The sequence below is a fragment of the Falco punctatus genome (assembly GCF_963210335.1).
Source record: "Falco punctatus genome assembly, chromosome: 1".
Lineage (NCBI taxonomy): Eukaryota > Metazoa > Chordata > Aves > Falconiformes > Falconidae > Falco > Falco punctatus.
In genome coordinates, this window is record NC_137580.1 from 84,772,086 (window position 1) to 84,794,726 (window position 22,641).

The 22,641-nt window shown below is 38.6% G+C and overlaps 1 protein-coding gene across 8 annotated transcripts in view; it reads left to right on the plus strand.

Moving 5' to 3' along the window:
* LOC308070174 (E1A-binding protein p400-like) overlaps positions 1–22,443 on the plus strand; it is a 49,818-nt gene extending 27,375 nt beyond the window's left edge. For 3 of the 8 annotated variants that reach the window (XM_080403693.1, XM_080403700.1, XM_080403699.1), the window contains 30 exons: positions 454–621; positions 2,631–2,722; positions 3,502–3,800; positions 4,537–4,739; positions 4,841–5,010; positions 5,226–5,422; positions 5,929–6,040; positions 6,747–6,890; positions 7,189–7,347; positions 7,598–7,681; positions 8,275–8,406; positions 8,522–8,566; positions 8,673–8,826; positions 9,272–9,513; positions 10,073–10,246; positions 10,492–10,539; positions 11,547–11,683; positions 12,248–12,304; positions 12,420–12,498; positions 13,085–13,285; positions 14,293–14,338; positions 14,431–14,540; positions 15,167–15,371; positions 15,883–16,046; positions 16,429–16,635; positions 16,940–17,135; positions 17,748–17,878; positions 18,422–18,589; positions 19,328–19,405; positions 21,266–22,443. In XM_080403693.1, coding sequence (XP_080259819.1) covers positions 454–621; positions 2,631–2,722; positions 3,502–3,800; positions 4,537–4,739; positions 4,841–5,010; positions 5,226–5,422; positions 5,929–6,040; positions 6,747–6,890; positions 7,189–7,347; positions 7,598–7,681; positions 8,275–8,406; positions 8,522–8,566; positions 8,673–8,826; positions 9,272–9,513; positions 10,073–10,246; positions 10,492–10,539; positions 11,547–11,683; positions 12,248–12,304; positions 12,420–12,498; positions 13,085–13,285; positions 14,293–14,338; positions 14,431–14,540; positions 15,167–15,371; positions 15,883–16,046; positions 16,429–16,635; positions 16,940–17,135; positions 17,748–17,878; positions 18,422–18,589; positions 19,328–19,405; positions 21,266–21,538 — 4,475 coding nt within the window. In that variant the 3' untranslated portion in view covers positions 21,539–22,443. The remainder of the gene's footprint in view (positions 1–453; positions 622–2,630; positions 2,723–3,501; positions 3,801–4,536; positions 4,740–4,840; positions 5,011–5,225; positions 5,423–5,928; positions 6,041–6,746; positions 6,891–7,188; positions 7,348–7,597; positions 7,682–8,274; positions 8,407–8,521; positions 8,567–8,672; positions 8,827–9,271; positions 9,514–10,072; positions 10,247–10,491; positions 10,540–11,546; positions 11,684–12,247; positions 12,305–12,419; positions 12,499–13,084; positions 13,286–14,292; positions 14,339–14,430; positions 14,541–15,166; positions 15,372–15,882; positions 16,047–16,428; positions 16,636–16,939; positions 17,136–17,747; positions 17,879–18,421; positions 18,590–19,327; positions 19,406–21,265) is intronic. The other 5 variants (XM_080403696.1, XM_080403698.1, XM_080403694.1 and 2 more) reach the window with 5 other exon arrangements.
* Positions 22,444–22,641: the final 198 nt, after the last annotated feature.

Consider the following 22,641-nt stretch of genomic DNA (forward strand, 5'->3'; position numbering starts at 1 on the left):
AAACTTCAGGATTGGTGTACCTCTGAATTTTGGCTCAGGTATTACCCTGACCTGAATACTCTACTGACAGTATGTTTTGCCCCCAAATGTCCCTTGCTGGTGGTGTGTGTGTTGCCAAATTCAGGAGGACCTGGAAATCGTGACAAAATAGAGGGAATGCTAAGTGAGGACTTTTTTGGTTTGGCTTCATCTGAATTCCATATAAAATACCTGGATTTAGAATGATAACTTTACAATGTGAAATACCTCTGTAACTATGAAGACTTGGGTGTTTCCCTCCTGCCAGATATTAGGGAACTTTAAATCAGATTGATGTAACGAACTTGTCTGGGAAAATTTAACACAGTTTGACACCATAATGATCAGTTTGTAACAGTAGTATCTTTTGCTAGAGAATACTAGTTATTCTTTCCTGCTCTGTCCAACTTCATTTTTTAAAAACTTCCCTTGCAGGAAGTGTTCTTCAGATTGTATCAGCACCTGGTCAGCAGTATTTGAGACCTCAGGGCCCAGTAGTCATGCAGACGGTTTCCCAAGCAGGAACTGTTCAGAACGCTCTGAATGCTTTAGGAAACCAGCATCAAGCAGGTGTCCCCACTTCCACAGCAGTCACGCAGCAAGGTAGGTTTTCTAGCCTGAAGAATTGTCTCTATCTAAACATTCAATTACTAAAATAACTTTGGTATGTAACTCCAAATTGTTGTAGACTTTAATTCCGTAAGGTGAGTTCAGCAGGAGGTAAACTATGAGGCAAATCCTTCTGACTTGTGCATGAGGTGTACTGGAATTTTAGATAATTTTTTAGTACAAACTTGGGAGAGCTTGAAGCTGAATTCAATGTATAGATTTTTTTTTACCAGTTGGGTCTTAGGTCAGATTTTTGTGGGAAGAAGTGAGCTTGAAATACTTTGTTATTTTTTGAAAGGAAAGATCGGGGAGATTATTTCTTACACTGACAGAATGTCCCGCAGTTTTCTCCATTTTTCCACATTGATTTTGCTCTTATCTAATTTTCTTTACTTCTCTGTCTAATCAAGTACTTTTCCCTTTCCTTCTGCAAGTACTGCCTAGGCTTTTGGTGCCTTGCTGCAAATGTGATCAGTTCCTTGCTTACAACCACAATCAAGATGTTGATCAAAAACCAATACAGAAATTGCTGTCTAGGATGCATTTACAACAGAACAGCAGATTGTTAAACGATGATAAATGCAATGCTAGGAATTCATTCTGTGGAAATAGCCATCTGCTATACTTTTCTCTGGATATAAACCATTCCCTCAAAACAGACTATTTACTGCTCCTTTTTGATGTATTAATGTGCCCTTGAAGTTCCTATTTTGACTTTCTGAAGAGTAAACATCTCATCATAAAAAGGGGAGAGGGAGCTTCAACGGCCTCCTGGTTCTTGAGAGGTAAAGGATTTCTGTCATAGTTTGGAAGATCTGTGGCTCAAATGTTTCACCCTCCAGCTCTGATTACATTCAGGTGCTCCTGATATGGCCACAGTTCAGGATGAAAATAGATGTAAGATTTCTACAAAAGCTCATGCATCTTACTAATCTCATGATGGTAAAAAGAGAGCTCCATTAAAAGCAATAATAACTGAAGTACTGTTTCCAATTGATAAAAGAAAACTCTATTATTTTTGCTGTTCATCTTTGGAGGAAGATTTAAAGCATATTGAAAATACTTATTTTGGCTTTCTGAATTTTGGATAAAATGCCAAATAAATTCCATTGCTTTGCGTGATTGTAAACTAATTGCTGGGCTCTTGCATAGCTGTGTAGTATAATTGGATTTATGGTGGCTGTCTGTATGAGCTTGTTTATAATTAGAATGCAGAAAGGCAAAGCTTAAACGTCTGTACCTCTTGGAGTCTATTATTCTTAATGTAAGGGCTGGCACCTGCTGGATAACTTGAATGCAGTTCTTCGGGGGTGCATTGACTGCCTCCAAGTACGGTTTCAGTGACTAGTGGAGGGTTGTGCTACTTTTCTAGAACAAATAATCAGTGCTGCTGAGCGATGCATTCTGGCTGGGGTAGGAACCTATATATCCTGTCAAGAGAGTAACTGCTGCACAGTTAGGCTGCTAGTATGTGAATGGTATTACTGTTTTTTCGATTAGTTTACTTGAGTGTAATGTTCTTACAGTTTAGTTAGCTGTCTGGGAAAACATCTGTGAGTGGTTGAATTTGCAAGAATGCTTCTGTGAGATTCCATCATACAGTTTCATCAGTTTGTAGATACACTGAATTCATGTGTCTTCTGAAAAATCTTAAATTATTTGTTTAAGACAAATTAGAACAATCTTTTCCTGATTTAGAGTGCAATTTCTAAATGTTAATACCTATTGCCCTATACATGACATTTTGAATGCAGCAGGTCTTCGTGCAAAGTAAAAGTAAAATTCCATTGGTTTATCTTGGATTTTTGTGAAAATGTTAGTGTAAATATGTCAGATGTATGTTGTGTAACAAAGTACAGATTTGCAATACTCAGTGGACATTTAGACTAAAAATTTGTCTGCAATTATGATGTGTTACAGCTATGAAATGTCTACTTACTGAAAATAATAAATGAAACCAGTCTTCAGAAGAATAAATATGTAAACACAAGGTTTATCCTCAGTTTGTATTCCAGGTAGAACTGCAGTTACTAATTTGTCGTCTGGTGACATGGGATCAGCATTAAAACCAGCACCTACACTTGGACAATCGCAGGTACTTAATTTTTATTTTCTTACAGAAACACAACTTTTTAGGATTGATACTAAATCCGTGTAATAGTTGGAAGTTATAATTTACAAAGCTGGCATAAATTAGGAATTTAGGTGATTACAGAGTAGGTAAACCCCCTAAATTTTGTTAGTGTTTAGACAGATCCGATGTATTTTCATCTGTAATCCATAGTTTAAAATAAATTCTGTTGTATAAAAGAGTTAACAGCTTGCTTGTGCTGTGGGTAGCAGCAGGTTCTTGTAACCGTAATATATTGTAGTTATGTAGTAATGCATAAATAACAGAATCATAAGATTTTCTGTGTTTTGAACACAAAGGCAGTTGGGCAAGTTTTAGTAGATTTATAATCTTAACAAATTTTTAGATAAGACAACTCAAGCAACCTATAAAGCATAGGGAAACATCAAGTATATGTTAAACTGTGCAAGAACCTGCACCTTGTCAATATTGATTGAAAGGTCTCAGATATGAATGATTAATTTTTATTTCCAAAACGATGAAAATATACTTTAAAAAAAGGAAGAAGATACTAAACCAAGATAGAATTGACTCTTTAATATGAATTGAATTTAGGTATAGTGTTCAAATTTTATCTGAAATTTACACCTTTTGTGATTTGTCTTAGTAGTTGCTATAATCTAGGATGTCGGTGCTATAAAGCACAGAGTACTCTGATCCCGATAGCTTCATTATAAAGAAACTCAGATTTCTAAGTGATTGTGATGAGCAGCAAATGTTTTGTTTAACTTTTCTTGGTGAAGGAAACATACGAAGAAAAGAGCCGGCTTTTGAAGGAGCGCCTGGACAGAATATTTTCTGGCAATGAGCGCCGTTGTTCACGGGCCCCGATGTATGGCAGAGACTTGCTGAGTGTTTGTTCTTTGGCTGGTGGAAGGAGGCCCTCTCAGCCGTCTTCCCGTGAAATCAACAGTTGGAGGTGGGCTGGCTTTGTGAACTGTTGCCTTTCTTCAAGTGCCTCTGGAGGCCCAAGTAACCCCTTGCAAGAAATGATCCTGACTTTGGTTCAGCAACAAGAATCTCTGAAGGATGTTGTTAACAGGTAACGTGTGACTGCCTTGTAAGTCTTTGCCACATTTAGTTATTTTTAAACACTCCTTTTCAAAAAAGCTTCTGTTCATGAGCTTGTTAGATTCAGACTGATTTATTTAGCAGTAAATGATGTGCAGTATGAACATAAAAAGTAACAGTCACTTCTGTTTCTTTTAGGATCTTCTTAATAAGAGTTTTCAGTGCTCATTCCTAATATTTCAAGCCCAAAATCAGCTGACCATACTTCAGCTTACATTGTTATGCTTTGGATTTACTTCCGATTTATACCTTTTGGACCCAACTAATAAGACACAGAGATATAGGGCAAAAGGTAGTTTGGTTAAACCTGATGTTTAGTGGACTTTGTGCAGAGCAATAACTGCAGTATTCTGGAAACATGAAATGCAACTGGAAGAACTCGAACTTTTTTGAGTTGCTTTTACTAAGTTTGGTATGATGGGTGTTTTCTTGTGTTTGAGCTCCAGTGACTGAATACAGTGGTCACAGTGCAAAAACCTTAACAGAAGCTATCATCAAAGCAGACAAAAAAAAAAACCCAAAAAGCAAAGGGAGATAGAGAATATTAACACTTTGAAGGCGTGCAGTGTTTACTGTGTCACTTTGTTAAAGTAGTTGGGTAATAGTGTGAAATTACATGGTTGTCAGGCTTAAAATTATTGCTGCAGATGATAATTTTGTGTGTAACTTTTTAAACTGGTATTCCCTTGTTTTGATGCTTTTCACAGGGCTCTCTTCGTGTTGCCAGCTGCAGTTGCTGCTCCTCCGTGTTTGTATGTGGCAAATCCTCCCCCCTTATATAGTCACAGACTGAAACTCCTTAAGCACAGTCTTAGGCAGAAGGCAGCTCCGCACTTGCATCAGTTGCAACAGATTACAACTCCTCACTTGCTGCAGTTCCCTGACCTCCGGCTGGTGCAGTATGACTCAGGTAAAGGAGGACATTTGGGGATAATACTTCAGTAATTTCCTGCTGCACAGGAATGGGATTTCTGTATAAAAACATTATTGGTTTTCGTCTTTGAAATATAGGAAAATTAGAAGCTCTTGCCGTCTTGCTTCAGAAGTTGAAATCTGAAGGGCGCCGTGTGCTGATTTTGTCACAGATGATTCTGATGTTGGACATACTGGAATTGTTCCTGAATTTCCATTTCCTCACATTTGTGAGGATTGATGAATATGCTAACCATGAACAACGGCAGGTAAGTCTGCCCTAACAGTTGTCCACTGGTACAGCAATATGTGCTGCTCAGGCTTTTACGTGCTACAGCAGGGGAAGGACATTTGCCTTGTTCCTTACTTGTTTTGAAACACCTAACTTGTTTTTGTCTGGTTTTTGTTAGGCTGTAGTGAATTTGGTTTGGTATTTTTATCTTGGTGTGTGGTTTATTTACTCCTTGCTGATTTGTTTTTGTAGGAGCTGATGAAAATTTTCAACAGAGACAAGCGCATCTTCTGTGCCATCCTTTCCTCTCACAGTCGTTCCACTGGAGTCAGTCTTGTTGAGGCAGACACTGTTGTGTTCTACGACAACGATCTAAACCCAGTGATGGATGCAAAAGCTCAGGAATGGTGTGACAGAATTGGGAGATGTAAAGATATCCATATATACAGGTGATGGTTACAGATCCAACTGCTCTTTAACATGCTTTAATGTAAGGTTAATCCAGATAGTGCTACTCTATGATCTGAAATAAAGTGGAAACTGCTGAAAACTTCATCTCACTTCAATAAAAAGGTGCCAGGTTATCATATGAAAATGTAGTCTGTCTTAACACCAGATGTAATGAATGAATTATACCTGCATGGGTTTTTTTTGATGTTAGTTTACATGGGTTTTTTTAAGTGAGATGTTTTTTGATTTTTTTTTCTATTTTATTTTATTTCTAAGTTATACTAATTGTTAAAAGAAAGCTTCTAAGTAGAGGTGGTAGCAGTATGTGTTGTGTTCTGGGCCTGTACCAGAACTAAAAAAACACCCCATAAACCACCACATTTTAAGAGTTCATTGTTACTTTCTAAGGGCAATTTCTTTTTTTGTTTCTGAAAGCTGTTTTGGAAATGACTTATCAGATTTCTATTAGTTTTCTCTTTTTTTTTTTTTCTTTTTTTTTGTTTAGGCTTGTCAGTGGTAATTCTGTGGAAGAGAAGCTTTTGAAAAATGGCACAAAGGACTTGATCAGAGAAGTAGCTGCTCAGGGAAATGACTATTCAATGGCCTTTTTAACACAAGTAAGTTAATATTCAAAATGTTGAAATACCTGTATTGCAATGTTTAATAAATTTAAGCATTTGTGTTGGAGAGTTTAATAACTGTTCAGCAGCCATCTGTTTGGGCTAGAATTGGTAGGTAGGCATATTAGATTTCATGATTGCTTGAACTCTAGGTGTTAGGGCCACATTCTCTCAAAGGCTTTTCATCTGCTTTTGTTCTGTTATCTGCATAGTGATGCACAGGCATCACCTAAGTGTCTTAATATATTCTGATTTCTTGCACCTTGCTGCAAAATTCTGTAAAGCTTCTAGGGATGAAGGTTTCAACAATTTCAAAAGCGTGAAATATAAAGTTTTGGTATTTAATGAGTTAGGCGCTCAGTTACTCTTCTGAAGATGCACCAGACAGCGACTGCAGTGATGAAGCTAGTCCGTTCCCTTCTGGCGCTCCCAGTATGGTGGTGCAGGATGAGACTTTGTATTTCTGACTTCCCTATAAATGAACTTTCAACACTTTATTCTACTCTGTAGCCCTACAAGAGAAAGTTCAGAAGAGAAAATGGAGAATTTTCCAGAAATGACAGATAGAGGTTTATTTCTTCTTTAGTCAGTCCATAGTTTATAAGGTCACTTGAACCTGAGCTAGTTCAAAGTTAAATAAAACAATACAATGATCCTGAAAGCTGAATGTAATTATTCGTTTTTTTTCCTTTTACTTACCAAGCAAACAATTCAGGAGTTATTTGAGGTTCATTCTCCTATGGAGGATTCTGGATTTAGAGTGAAAGCAGAAGAATTTGTAGTACTTTCTCAAGAGCCATCTCCAGCAGAAAATATTTCACCTAAAGTTGCAAGACCATTCATAGAGGTAATTATTAATGCGTGCCTTAAAGATACGACTGTGCAACATTAGTATTAAACAGCTGCCTTATCTTTTTTTATTTGGGTAAATTCTGTCAGGCTCTTTGTGGTAGTTTTATGTTATTTTCCGTGTAACAAAACTTTCAAAAGCCCAGAGATTTGTTATACGCTTTCTGGGAGCTCTTTCTCTTGCCTCAGCAGAGACTTACGCCAGAAATTTGTGTGGGATTTCAGTGAACTTCTGATGTGGTTTCTTTCAATACTTTTGAAGTCTTCATTATTTTTAAAATATGTCTTTCTGAAAGGCTCTCAACAGTATTGAACAAGAGGATGAGGAGTCAAATGATTGCATACAAGAAATAGGATCCGAGTCAAGCATGGAACCTTTAATCTCGGAGCTCTGTGAGACAAAATACAATGAAGAGCCTTCGCAGCTGCAGGAGCTAGTTGCTGTTGTGGATCAGGTACCATGACTTTCCATGAACATTTAGCTAAAAATTAATATTTAGTTCAAATACTTCAATTTCTTTGCAGTCTGGCCTTAGAACAACTTTTTGTCTATGGGATTCATACTCCAATTAAATGGATGTCAGATCTCCTGCTGACTTAAGATGTTAGGGTGTTTATTCTTAAGGAGGACTTCGATACACTCCCCTTCAGTTTTCTTTTATTATCCTCAATATTAACTTTTTTTCCCTTGATACGTTTTCTCAGCTTACTCCAATTGAGAAGTATGCTTTGAATTATTTAGAGCTCTTCCACGTTTCAGTTGATGAGAATGAGCCACGATTGAATGAGGTAAAACAACAAATCTTTCTTTTCCATGTTCTGTCACAGTATGTACGAGCAGGGTTATATTTTCAGTGTGAAGTGGAAGTTTTTTCCAATGACGTGGTATATATCATAGGTACTTCTGTGATCTTCTCTTGCTCTACTTTATGAACACTGGAATGCCTTACAGAGAGCTTATTATTTTGGGATTCTCTTGGTTTAAGCAGATGTCAGTTCTTAGTTTTGTTTCTATAAAATGGGAGTGACATTCTTCAGCACAGCTCAGCAAATATTTGTTGTACTCCATCGTTACCTGGGGAAAAAAATTCTTTCATTTCAGTGAGCCTGCTTATTTGGGTAAAGGAGCTGTGTTCTGGCTGTCTGGATTGTTTGACTGAAATTCTGAGCTTGCTTTAATTTGAGGGTTTAAAGAGCCTCAACAGAGACCAAAAAATCTCTTCTAAATGATTGTGAAAGTGTCTGTTAAGAAATTGCTATAAGATTTCTGTGCCTGAAAATGTCGAAGTTCAAGGAGTTTGTCCATAAAAATACAGATTGATAACTTCTAATCCAGTGTCTGTTATTGCGTAAAGTTTATAAGGAGTTTGATTTTCATCTAGATGGAATTGAAAACTGCAAAGAAGGCATGGGAAGTCCAGCACATGAAGGAGTTAAAGGAAAAAGAGCAAAAAATGCTTTGGGAGGATGAAGAGGAACTTCTAACCTACACTCGGGAGGATGCATACAACAAAGTAATTTCTGATTAGTCTTGTTTTTCTTAATAGATACATTACAATATTCTGAGAACATCGTTTCCTTCAGAGTTCAGTTGGATCATTTGAATTGTATTCTCTTATTGCTCTGTAGGAGTATGTCTATGAAGGCCCAGATGGACAAACTGAAATAATGCCAGTAAGTAAAAGTAACACCACATGGCCTAAAGAGGCGCTTTTTTTTTTAAACATAAAATCTGTAGAAAGTTGATAACTGCAGTAACTACAAACTTTGTTCTGTGCAGCTTTGGACTCCTCCCACTCCCCCTCAGGATGACAATGATATCTACATAGATTCTGTTATGTGCCTGATGTATGATACCACCCCTATTCCAGAATCAAAGTTGCCTCCAGTGTATGTCAGGAAGGAGCGTAAACGACACAAAACAGATCCATCTGGTAAGTGTTTGTTCAGAACTGTCCTGAGATTTATTGCTGAGCTGAAAAAATCAGTTGTTTTTTTCATACTTCCTGCATGTCTCGTCCAGTAAAGATCAAATTTGCAGGTTTGAAGAGATGAAAAATCTTGTTTCACTGCTGTCTTGAAGCAATACAACCGCTGGAAGCCCCCGTTCTTACAGTGTGTCTTTCTATTTAGATATACGGGTGTTTTTGAAAGGACAACTTTAGAAAACAAGCATTCTGTTAAATGAGTTAGGACAAGGCTGATCTTACTTTATACCAGGCTGTGTTGAGTTACCAACAGTACGCTTTTAAGAGGCAGTGGGGAATACGCTGTACACAAGTAGGAGCATTTTGTGTCTGTAAGTAGCAGAGGAATCAAAGAATGGGAGTAACTTTTACCAAAATTTTACCAAAAAATGTGTTTTTTCTTTTGTCTTAGCTGCAGGTAGGAAGAAAAAGCAACGTCATGGAGAGGCAGTTATTCCACCTCGTTCACTTTTCGATAGAGCAACTCCGGGAATGTTGAAAATGCGCCGAGAGGGCAAAGAGCAAAAGAAAAACATCTTGTTAAAACAACAAACACAGTTCGCAAAGCCTTTGCCAACCCTTGTCAAACCAGCTGCTGAAGCTGGACAGGATAATCCAGAGTGGTTGATAAGTGAAGACTGGGCACTTCTGCAGGTCAGATGATCCCTGCACTTTCTGCTGTGATTTATTGTGTTTTTGCTTCTAATTTCAGAAATGGCTTTTTCTGCACTTCTCTCTCTTCAGGGTTATTTCTAATTCTTAATGGCTAGTTTGGCATTTGCTGACATAACTCGGAACAGATTGCCTATCGTTTGTGCTCCTCTAAGGGTAAATTAAAGGTTAAACTACAAAAGGCACAATTAAGTCCCATTTTTGTTGTAGAGATCACTTACTATTGTGTCTCAGATTAGCTGCGCTGGCTGGACAGTGGATAACGCAGCTAAGGCTCTCCCCACCTGTGAGAAGAGAGCAGTAGTGGAATGGCAGCTCTCTGTTCCTCTTTCACCAATCTCCAAGTGTTTTTGTGCCTGTCAGTCTGCGTAATGGCATTTTATGCTCATTTATTCTCTGTCAGCATAGGTGAACCCATAGCCTGAGCCCGAAGCTATCTGTATCATTGTAGTAACAGTGTGTGGACACATGCGGATAAGGGTAGGTTTGGAAGATTGCAATGATTTGTCATCTGAAGCTTTTGTACTTTTATCTTTTGTAGGCAGTGAAGCAGCTGCTGGAGCTTCCTTTAAATCTTGCTGTTGTATCGCCAGCACACACTCCCAATTGGGACCTTGTTAGTGACGTTGTTAATTCATGCAGCAGAGTCTATCGCTCACCAAAACAATGCCGAAACAGATATGAAAATGTCATTATTCCAAGGGAAGAAGGAAAGGTGAGTTGACATAGAATGATGCGTCTTTTTTTTTTACCTTAAGTTTGTAGAGTTTTTTTTCCTTATCTCTGTAAACACTTGTTTTTTGTTAAATGTTTCAACAGTGTAAATAAATAACTTTTAAAAGATTATAAAATTATCCTCATCAGGATTTCCACTTATTTTATGTGATTTCTGTGAAAAGAAAAAGCACCTGAACGAAATCTTCCACAAAAGATCATCTAACTTTCCTTCTTATTTTACAGCTAATGTACGAAGCTAATCCTAAAAAGAAGACAAAAAGTATTTATAAGGTGTGCATTGGTATTCTTTCAAAATCAAATCTAGACACTGTGGTATTTAGCAGCAATGGAGGTGGGCAGATAATTCATATGAGATCCATGTCGAGTGTTACTTGAGTTCTGAAACATTAATTAAAATTCCAAATTTATTTTTCCTTTCTTTGTTGATACAGTGGATTGACACCAGACTTCAGCTTTTGGATTTGATAGATAAATTTTAAGTCATGCACAAAGTTTGTGATTTCACTTAAACTGTAGTGGGTATTTTTCCACCTAACAACAACCATGTAACTTATCTTGATTATTATGATGGTACTTAAGATCTTTAAGAATGTACTTCATGCTAGAGTCTAAGTGGATTACAAATATATAGTGAATTTAATGCTTGAAGCACCTTTTAGTAAATGTGGATGATAGTATGCTACAGAAACAAAAATAAATTCCATGATTATAAACAACTTCTTCCAAACCACACAGCAATTTAATGGCAGAACTGATTAGACAATCTAGAACTTCTGACTGTAGTCCCATTCTCTGACTAATAAGCAGGTTTGTCCCTGACTGGCAGTTTCTGCTTAGGAGAAGCCAAATGTTAGAATGGCATGGTGTGCTGAATGTTAACATAGCTTTGTTGGGAGAGCAGTGCAGTGATGGTTTTATTTTATTATGTGCGCTATGCATAACTATAAACTAATGGGCTCTTGGTTTGGGTACTGAATTAAACTTGCGAAATCTAAACTAAAGCAAAGATTCTTTTTCAAATTCGAGTTTGCTATTTTGTATGTCCCCAAGTGCTGATGCCAGTGTGACCGTGAGAACTGCTCCTTATTTTGCTCTTTCTTTATATATTTCCCATAGTTTTGTGTAACAGTAAGTTATCAGTGGCACAAGGCAGAAACCAGTCTGTGATAGCTATGTTGGAGTACGTTTTTAAATAACCTACAAGCGCACCATGTGTTTAGACAGAATGCTGTGTGGGTGTGTTCGCAATTGAAAGTTGGTTTGTTTTCATTTTTTAGACTAAAAACAGTCGCCCACTTCGTACCAATCAGATATACGCTCAAGATGAGGGTGCAACCCATACGCAACTTTATACTAATCACTTTGAGATGATGAAAATGATTGCAGGGAAAAGGAGTCCACCTATCAAACCTCTGTAAGTTTAACTGGGATCATGCAATCTCCCTGTCTCCACAGATCTTCTGGAAACTGGAACTGTTTCCAGAACTTGCAGCTCAGTTATTTTACACTCTGTTTCAAACTGCTGTTCTGTTTCTCTGTTCTTGATCTCTTTCCTTGTGTCCTGGCCTCCTGTTACTGGAACGCCTTCATAGTTCATGTGTTTGGGTTAGCTGTTACTCACTGTGTGAATTTGTTTTGTGTGATTAAGAGCAGAAGAGCACTCTGTTATTTTTGTTGGGTTTTTTTAGTCTAGTTTATGAACTACACTTTCCATTTGTCTGAATTGTAGATATTTTGATGTCTGTGCTGTTCAGTAGTACATTGCTTTCTATGTATATTCCTGCAGTAACTTCTTCTCTACTCATTTAATATTTACTTTGAGTCTGTCTTAAAATGTCTGTCTATATGCAGGCTCCAGTACTGGTGGGAATATCATGTAAACTTCACCAAAACTGCAGTGTCATCTGCTAAAACATGTGAAATTAAATACTATTTTAAAGTTTTTTGTCTTCAGTAATACAGTTTTGCTCAATTTCAGACTTGGCATGAATCCTTTCCAGAAGAATCCAAAGCATGCATCAGTGCTTGCAGAAAGGTGGGTGCTCTCTGTCTTAAAGGAGTTCTGAATTGCGTAAAAGAACTTTTTTCTTTCTTAAGCTTTTTAAACTTACTTTTAATGATTGTGTGCTTTGTCTTATCATTGTTTCTAGTGGAATCAACTATGATAAGCCACTTCCTCCAATTCAAGTTGCATCGCTCCGAGCAGAACGTATTGCAAAAGAGAAAAAGGTATGGTCTCCATCTCAGCTATACGTATGACTGCAGTAATTGAAAGACTAGACAACAGAGGAAGTATGAGAAAAGCTGCTTTCTGGGAGAAGTTTAGTCGTACAGTAGATACTACGAGCAGCTGCAAGTTGTTCACAAACTGGGGTTTAGATATCCAAGGTCCAAAGTGGGACCTTCCTTGGGCCTGTATTGTCACACTCATAGCTGTTGTTTAGAAGCATCTTCTTAGAAAATATATTAAAGACATGTAAAAACCTTGTTTTATTCTTGACCATTCTGTAGCCTTCTTTCATATATTATTCAGGAAGAGATACTTGTCCTTGCTCGTTAATGGTAAATCATTTGTGCTGTGCTCTAAGCCATATAACCATGAATATAGCTTGTAGTTTGAAAGTAGTTAGGTTGTGTAACTTGGAGTTAGAGAGTTATAGTGAAGACAGATTAGTATGCTGTCTTTGTACACACACATATAATACATGCTTAGAATTAAAGGGGTTTTGTGTGTTGTTTTTGTTTTTAAAAAAATACATCCTGCTTGTCACATGGACTGTTTTAAGACTGTGAAGCTCACACTTTGATTTCCTAGGCTTTGGCTGAACAGCAGAGGGCACAGCAACAGACAGGTCCACAGCCTCAGCAGCAGCAAGCTGGCCAGCAGCAAGCCCAGCAACCAGCTGTGCAGCAAGCACAAGCCCAGCCTCAGCAGCAGGCTCAGGCACAGGTAGTTCAGCAGCCCCAGGCAGTCGTGCAGACTGCAGTAACTACTGTGGCCAACACGGCAGTATTGGTAAGAAAGGGAGGGCTTGGTGCCTCTGATGTAGTAACTTCAGTTCTGTGTGTACCATATTTGCGTGTTTTATTTTCTCTGGAAAGTGAGAATTTTAGGTCAGTATAGCGAAATAAAAGCTATTTCTTTCTCTCTTTTTTGCTCATTTATTACGACTGTGTTGATATCGTTGTAGCAATAGATCTCGGTATTCTGAGGTGGAAAACCACCATATCCTTTGCAAAGATGTTTTGCTTTTTTGAATTTAGGCTTTAATTTAATCAACTCCGAGCAAATACATTTACACAGTCAGTGAACAGTGTTTATACAGACAACTTGGATAATAAAGAGAATGTAGCTGTAAGAGCTACTCTTGTTAAAGTAGCTTAAAACCCAAAGCTTTATTAACCTTTGCAAGGCAAGTGGAATGTTGCGTCCTACAGGATCTACCATGGTTGTCTTATTGCAAATTGTGCAAAGTTTTTATGCCTTCCACATATCTAGAGTGTTTTAATGAGTCTGATGACAGATCTGAGGCTTTTGTTTTTAGAGCAAATTGAATTTGCATACTACTGTGTGCAGGCAGTGGTGATTTTATTTTGCCTGTTGAAGGGGCAAGCATGCTACAGCTTTTACAGAAAGAGACAGAGGATGGGTTCTGACCCATAAGTATTGCTGTGTATCTACTGCTCAGTGATGTTCATGTGTGAATAGTTGTCTCTGGCGTGCCAGAGTAAGATACTGCTCCCTTCTTCTGCTAACAAGGATGTCAAATGACCAGTATTTACCAAACATTTGACTGGTCTCCCATTGCTCATTAGTGTGGCAGAATCCTAATACATACATCCATTGTTGTTGATACGTAGAGTGAATGAACAGCTGTAGAAGTATCTGTGCATTTTATTGCATTATTCTTATTTTGTCACTTCTGGAATGCAGCACTGTGTTAAATAGTTAAATAGTAGAGTAAGAGCTATATTCAGTTTTACTGTTTTTCTGAACTGTTACCTCAATTGTCTTCTAAATAGGCAGGCACGATCAAAACAGCGGTTACGGGGACAAGTATACAGACTGGTAAGAAGACTTTATAACTAGGTATTGGAGATGCTAGAACATTCGAATTTTCATTTTTGGAATCTCACATTTAATCCTGGCTTGCTTTCCAGCTACAGTGAGTGGAAATGTCATAGTGAACACCGTTGCGGGAGTCCCTGCCGCTACCTTTCAACCCATCAATAAACGTCTGGCTTCACCTGTTATGCCTGGAACGCTGACTGTAAGTACATTACATCACTAGTTGTGTCCCTTGACTGATCTTGGCTGCATGTTTGTCAGCCTGTCTGCTTTCTTGTTTAGCTTTCCATGCTATCAGAAACTCTGCTTCTTGCAGATTTCATGTGCATCGTGATTCTGTATCAAAACCCTCTCCCTTACTGAAATACCAGAACACGCTGGAACAATTAATCAGAAGAAAGTGCCTAATAGATACTACTGTTAAAAATAGTTCATAGACAAAGTGCTGTCATAGGCAATGTATCATGTCATTATGATTTCCAGCCTGTAACTGTTTTGTGCTTTGTTAATTATGATCTTTATTATTATTTTAATGGTTTAAGACTATGGAATATAAAGCAAAAAATTGAAAGGTAGTAAAACCAAACCTCTGTAATATAGTTAAGGGTTTGGAGATCAGCTTGGTTGAAAAAGATTTAACTGCATGCTGATTATGAGCATGTCTGAACAGATAGATGTGTTAGAAAGATTGAGACCTTCTCTGCTTTTGCAGTGCTTTTGCATTTTTTGATGGATGTTTCTAAAATTGCATCGGCCGTTTCCAGAGGTTTCTGTAGCTTTATATGAGGTATGAAAGCTATGAGAAAGAATGACTGTGTTCCTTTTCAGACTTCGGGAGGCACTGCAACTGCACAAGTGGTACATACCCAGCAGCGAACTGCGGCAGCACCTGCTGCTTCCACAGAACTGGTGACCATAGCATCTACCCAGGGAGTTCGTGCAGTAACATCAGTGACAGCATCAGCGGTAGTAACTACAAACTTAACACCCGTGCAGACCCAGACAAGATCTTTGGTGACGCAAGTCACGCCAGGTAATAGTCATGTTTTTAGGGATTTTTTTCTGAGGCTACATAAAGGGCCCCAGAATTTCTGTAGGTTGCTTGACCACCATAGCCCCACAATATTGAAAGTCCAGATTTGTTGGCAGCACAGTTGATCAGCGCTATGATTTTTAACTTCTTTTATTGTTGGTTCTCAGGTGGTTACATTTTTCTGCAGCACTTCTGGATAAAGTGTTGCAGTAGAGAGCTGCTTGGCCCCTAAGCATTACAATTAAAAAAGATTATTAGTAATCTAGAAGTAAAATACTAGAATTGACTGCTTCAACTAAAAAGAGTTGTGAAGAAAGTAGCATATATTTTATTATTTACTCTGCTTTTACATCATGTTTGTGCTAATGTGGTGTTATTTGTAGTTAGTCCACAAACTGCTGGAGCAGAAAATATGCATTTGAACAGCCTGACTTTTCAGGTGATATTATTGCATTTAACTAAATGTTGAAAATCTTACTTCAGAGCATTTTTGTTTTTTCTTTATTCACAGCTACACCAACAGTCCAGCTGTCAGGCAAAACAATCACCCCTGCTCACTTCCAGCTTCTGAGGCAACAGCAGCAGCAGGCTGCTCAGGTGCAGGTCCCACAGATTCAGGCTCAGGCACAAGCCCAGTCTCCAGCTCAAATAAAAACTGTGGGGAAATTGTCACAGGTGAGGAAACGCTTCTGAAGTAACGTGGCATGTTACTGTCGTTGTTGCTGTAAGCATCATTAGCAGTGTGTGTTCTATCCGGATTTCTGGGGCTAGAGTGAAATGCAGCTCATTTAAATTTGATCCTACTAAAATTCTATGAAGGCAGTGAGTGTGATAGCCATTTCAAGTAGCACCACTTCTGCAGTAGGTCAGGATGTAAAGCGCTTACTGTTACTTACTCACTGGCAACCCATTGCGTAAAGGAGTTTCATTCTTAGCTCTTTGATCTTAACTAAACTCTGTCATAGAATGTTTCTCCTTTAAAGCTCCAGATTCATCTCTGTTTTGTTCCTGTAGTCATGTAAATATTGGAAGTTATGGAAGTGCTTGATTTTTGCAGGAGCAGCTGATCAAGTTGCAGAAGCAGAAACTGCAGCTTCCCCAGCAGCAGGCAGCGCAGCAGGCACAGCAAGGGGCACAGCAGCAAACAGCACAAGTACAAGTGCAGCAGCAACAGCAAACTCAACAACTCACTGCTGTTACAGCACCTCGTCCTGGCGCAGTTCTCACAGGCACTACTGTGACAAACTTGCAAGTTGCTCGTCTCGTAAGTTGCCTTTGACTTTGCAAAAACAGTTTTAAACACTCATTCTCTTTGCTGGTTTAAATGAACTGGATGCTGGTCATTCACGCACACAAGTGCCCTTTGCATTACTTAGGCAGCAGAAAAGATACAGTTGAACATAAATAGCTTTAAATTGCACTTGTGATTCAGAGATGGTATCAGTAGGTATTACTGTAAAGAGACAATTACATTTAGAAACATTTGCAACTATCACTTTATAATGACCTGTTATATGTAGCAAATATTTTTTGTGCCAGTACAGTAATCTTCATTCCTTACTGCTTAGACTCGTGTTCCTGCTTCCCAGCTTCAAGCGCAAGGACAGATCCAGGCCCAGACCCCGCAAGCAGCACAGGTTGCTTTGGCAAAGCCTCCGGTGGTGTCTGTTCCAGCTGCTGTTGTGTCATCTGCAGGAGTCACTACGCTCCCTGTTACTGTTGCAGGCATTAGTGTTGCCATTGGGCAACCGCAGAAAGCAGCAGGTATGTCAACAGACTTACTGAAACATAATAAAATTTTAAATCTCACTTTTTTAAAGGTAGGGTGTTTCAAGTAATGTCTTCTGTGGGACACTACACTTTTTAAAAACTGAAGTGATAGAGGTTGCATTCCCGTTTGTTCCAAAAATGAGGTAAGAGAATTACATTTGCTCCATTTAATCTGGAGGTTAGCATGATTCCTTAGCCAGATGTGGGTGGCTTTTTTTTTTTAATTCTGTGCATGAGAGTGGGTGAGCAGATACATTTTTTCAAATAAAGACACAGTAATTTCATAATTTTTTTAAAATGCAAAATGGAAATAGAAGGACTTGTATTTCATAAGTCTCCTGTAGTATGGACAGAATTTTCCTGTAGCAAGATTATTGTTAGAACACGTTAGCTTGCTTGTGCCATTAGATAACAGAATGAGGCTTTTTTCTCCGCTGTCAAAATCATGTGTCTTATTCCCATTAAAATCAGTGGGTTATTAGTGCCCAAAGCTATGCAGATGTATAAGTCTATAAAAAGCACAATCTGTATTTGCAAGCTGTGATTACTGGGACAAATCAATAAAATGAAGACACTTACAGTTCTAATTATTTTTGTAATTTTCAGGAGGCCAGACAGTAGTTGCACAGCCATTGCATGTCCAGCAGCTTCTAAAACTCAAGCATCATCAAGCAGCACAGCAACAGAAAGCTATCCAGCCTCAGGTTGCACAGAGTCAAGCTACTGTGCAGCAGAAGGTACTTGTTCACTCTCCTATTGAGTTGCGTAATGCTTCTGTGGTTGTAAAGCTTCAGCTTTGAATTACAAGGACAGTCCTAGAAAGTCAGTATTTCTGGGGGTGAATATTAAGTATATCTAGAGAGAATGGTTTCTGATGTGCCATGTCAGGTGCTTAATTTTTTCAATAAGGCGGCTGTTTGCTGTGATTTCTCATGCTCCAAACTGGAATTTCTTTTTTAAGTAACAAAGATTCTTTTTAGTCAACTTCTAATATAACCAAGTGTGGAAATTTCTCAAAGATTTTCACTGTTTACAATATAATTTGTGCATAATATACTTTTTCCTGAAAATTGCCTTTGATGTCAATCAGCTACCAATGTGTTTTTTTAAGTGTTACTGTATGAAGTGTGCGTATATGTACAAGAGAGAACTTTTCAGTAAACACTTCAAGTGATTTTTGTTTCAGTAATTAAATGTAATTTTGTTAGCTACATACCTCTTCTTTAAAATACATGTTATGTATTTTGTAGTTATTGATGCCTTTTTTTTCTCTTCTGCAGATAAATGCTCAACAGGTTACGGTCCAAACCCAGCAGCAGACTTCGCAGCAACAAAAAGTAACTTACACTACACAGCCTGCCATTAAAACACAGTTCTTAACAACTCCAATTTCCCAAACCCAGAAACCAGGTGGAACGCAGCAAGTGCAGGCCCAGATTCAGGTACAGGTAACACAGGTTCACACTTTTAAACTCTACAGTGGCTGGAGAATTGTAAAGATCACAGGTGATATAGCATTTTAGCACCCACTTACATTAGTTCTAGTCACACGTCTGTTTAAATTGACTTCACAATTCATTGGTGCTGAGTATGTGGCTTTATAGCAGGTCAGAGGAGCTACCTGAGCTCTAAGTTCGCTTTTCCTCTTTGAAAAAAATAGTGAGTCCTTTTTATTAAGCAAGGGATTCCATACTGTGTTTACTAAGGAAAAATCAGCCAGAGTTCTTCCTGTTTTCTGGTGCTGGCTCCCAGCCTAATCTCTGGCAGCCAAGGGTAAGTGTCCGTTCAGTTTTCTTCTCTGCACAACTGGATCAGTCTAACTAAGGAAAAAGAAAGGGATTAAGAATTGAAAGCCTTACTCTTTCAAAAGTATATCTAAGATAATGTAGCCCATTGGAACTTCTGTGCTTCCTTCAATTTTATATATAGTTAGGAGGAAACAAGTATTTTACAGTTAAAATTGAACATAGAACTTTTCCTTTTTGTTTCCCCACTAAGTTCTTCAATACACTGATCTAAAAAGTTTTACAAAAGTTCATTATCGCTGAGAATGCCAAGCTGAATCTTACCATGAACAGGGCTTCGGAAAGGTTTTCACTTGGTAGCAGTTTTGATAGGTGCGGTGTTTTGCTGCTGTGAGCAGTTTTTTATTTTGACCAAATCTTTCTTCGTTCATGTCACTACAGGTTGCAAAACTTCCACAAGTGGTCCAACAACAGGCTACTGTTGCCAACATTCAGCAGATGGTTTCAGTTTCCCAACAGGTAGGCTTTGCGCTCATCAAATACAGCACTAGAAACATGATCCTACTGAAAGCTCATTTATTTGGAATATGTGTATCTTTCACCTTGTGTGGCACAGGCAGTGTTACGGAAGGATATAGCAAGTGCGCCTCTATAAAAATGAACCGTGAATACTGAGTCAGCTGCTGTATATTCCCTAGTCTAAAACTTTGGTAGGTGGAGCATCGCATTGTTCATCACTGTAGATCAGCTGAAAAGCAGATGTTTAAAAATTAATTTCCAGAGCTGAAAGAATTTTTTAAAGTTGGTTTCTTGTGATGTATAGTCAAGATAGCAATAATTGAACTAATGAGTGCCATCTGAGTTTGTCCTACAAAAATTAGGACAAATTGAGGGTTACAAGTTGTTTTGTTCCAGTTCATAAAGCTGTGTCAAGTGCTTTTTAAAGTCAGAATGGTATGGTGTATCTTCTAAACATGGTGCGACAGGACTAGGGCAAGAGAAGGTCAGGCGGTTTCGTTTCCCCTCCCCTAACTACCAGGCAGTTTATTTAACACTGTTTGGAACGTTCTGCCTGTCGTTCAGACTGCTGGCAACAGGCATAACTTAGCAGTTGAATGGCAGGAGTGATTTAACTTTGGACAGTCGATGAAGTTACTGCCTTCGGTGCACAAAAATCTGAGCCAATTGGCTCTTAATCTGTCACAGTTTATAGAGCAGTGTTTTAGTGCAGAATAAAATCTGTGGCTGTTTATCTTAAAACGATGATAAAGTGGTGTAAGCTGACTGATAAACACCTCAGATGGGAATGCTTCAAGGGCAAGGTAGACAGCAGGGAGTAGAAATGTTATCAGTCAGCACAAGTTGAGTTGTCCTCTGTAGTCAGTAAGAGCTCCTAGGCAGTTTTTCAAGGGACATTAAAAGCTCAATTTTCAGAAGTCATTGATGTTGGCATAACTCTGGGACTGTTGAAGGCTGTGGTAAAAAGACAAATCAACAGCTCCCCTCCCCCACACACCAGGAACATCAGTGGCAGTAGGATTAGGCCACGGTAAGTATTTTTAAGACTGTCATCTTGATGTGTATGTGGCATTCTTTTAACCAGCATTTTTAGGGTTTCCCAGTGGATTCCTTTTGCATCAGTTGAGAGTTAGCTTCCCCCTGGAGAAGCCCTTGCAGCTTCATTTGGCTTCTGCATCTGAAAAAGGCAGCTGAAGCTGCTCAGTTTTCATTACCTTGTTCTCTGAACAAGATGATGTTGATTTTTTTTGACCCCCCTCCGCTCTGGGTAGAGGTATGAAAATTAGATTTCTGGATGGAGTTCAAACTATTCAACCCTATATTGGCAATAGAGGCTGGCAGCTGGAGTCTGAAAGGGTGATGTCAGAGACTGGTAGGAAGCCCCAGTGACTGTATTTATTGTCACAATATGGGTGCAGAGTCAGCAATTTAACCTTTTTGATCTTCCATCTATCCCTGGGTTCTTTTTCCTGTTGCCTCACTTCTGCTTTTGCAGTAGAGGAATTTTCCTGTTTATCCAGATGGGTTTCTGTACCTTCCATGTATCTTCTGTGAAGGATTGGGGGGAACGTCCTTGGATTTGCACTGCAGAGATCTGAGTTATAGGCATCTTGGCTCTTAGTTCTGATTTATAAGGCTTTAGAAAATGTGACGGAACAGTGTTTCTCAGTGCAACCACAGAGCCTATGTTCCCAGAATCCCTCCCAGCCTTCCTACTTTGTCCAAGGAAGTAGCTGCTTGTTAGTCAAGAGAGCAAATGTCTATGTAAGTAAGATGCCTTCTGTAGAGCAGGAATGTAATGAATGTTCAGTTTCATGCCAGACTATTCTTTTGTAATTGCCTTGTCGTCCTTATGTCTAGGTACAAGCTCAACCCCAAACTGTGACGCTTTCTCAGACGACAGCAGGTCAGCAGCAGGTTCAGGTGATTCCTGCAACAACTGCTACTGCTCAGGTTGTCCAGCAGAAACTGATACAACAGCAAGTAGTAACAACAGCATCTCCCCAGATTCAGGCTCCAGGTGTACAGAATCCAGCCCAGACACCAGCAACCTCTGAAGCCCAGAATCAGCAAGCAAAAGTACAAATGAGGACGCCTACTGTCAGATTAAAGGCACCCACTAAACCAAGTTGAACTAAGATGAAAATGCAATAACAGGGAAACACAGCATTTCTTGTTTGCTAAGCCAAGTGAGAAGCTACTGCAAACATCCAAATGAAGACAAACCACCTCTATTTTTATTTTTTTTTAGCAGAAGGTTTTTTGCTGGTGAACATTTAAACATGGAAGCTCTTATATAACTTCAGCGTATTATCAACTGTTCAGCACTCAAAATCTGTACAAGATGCATTCTGCCAGTGTTCTCTGTGCTTATTCAAACCAGATTAGCAAACATTACTTACGTTTAAATTCTGCCCAGCTTCATAAAAGTAAAATGGCAATATGCCATAAATGTCAGTAAAATTCATCTGTGTTAGCGTACCGCAAGTGGCCCGTGGGAATACGCAGTTCTTTGCTGTAGTTTGGTTGTGCGCTCAGTAGTCACAGTGAAGCCATTCAAAGAACCAAATGTGGTTGATACACAGCAAAGTATTTTCCATGTGCGTAAAAGCTGCGTGTTGTTCTCGCTTGAGGTAAATACCTCTGGAAGATTTAACAATTGAAGTTCTCCCTGCAAAATTTAGCCAATAAATGTGAAAACCTGTAAGTATATGTAATTAAAAAGGAAAAGAAGTTTCATTCTCCATTTTTGTAAGTCTTTTAAAATGTTTGTTAGTAGTTTTGTGTACAGTTTACTGAATCACCCAACCTGTGCGCTCATTCTCATATTTCACTTTAAGATAATGGATATTTTAGGCATGAACTGAGTAAATACCGTGTTGATAGTAGATGTGTATTAAAGTGTAGCTTTTTTTTTAATTATTATTTTGTAAAAGAATTGTTTGGTGGATACAGCTAAGCAAATGTTCTGTAGCTGTTTCTTATGGGACCCTGTCAAGGGAAATCTCCTACTGATGAAATTTAATCTCTTGGTTTCATTCTGCTCTTGCAACATGTTTAAATGTTCAGTACTTTCTACTCAGCTTTCAGCTTCGGGGTGGGGTGGGGGGGCACTGGGGGAAGGGGAGAATAGTGAAATTAAATCTAAGACTTAATTCTTCAACTGTGTAAAGAATAAGATCTAACTTTTGTACTATTCTTTTACTAAAGCTAATGATGAATGTATCTTCAGGTGG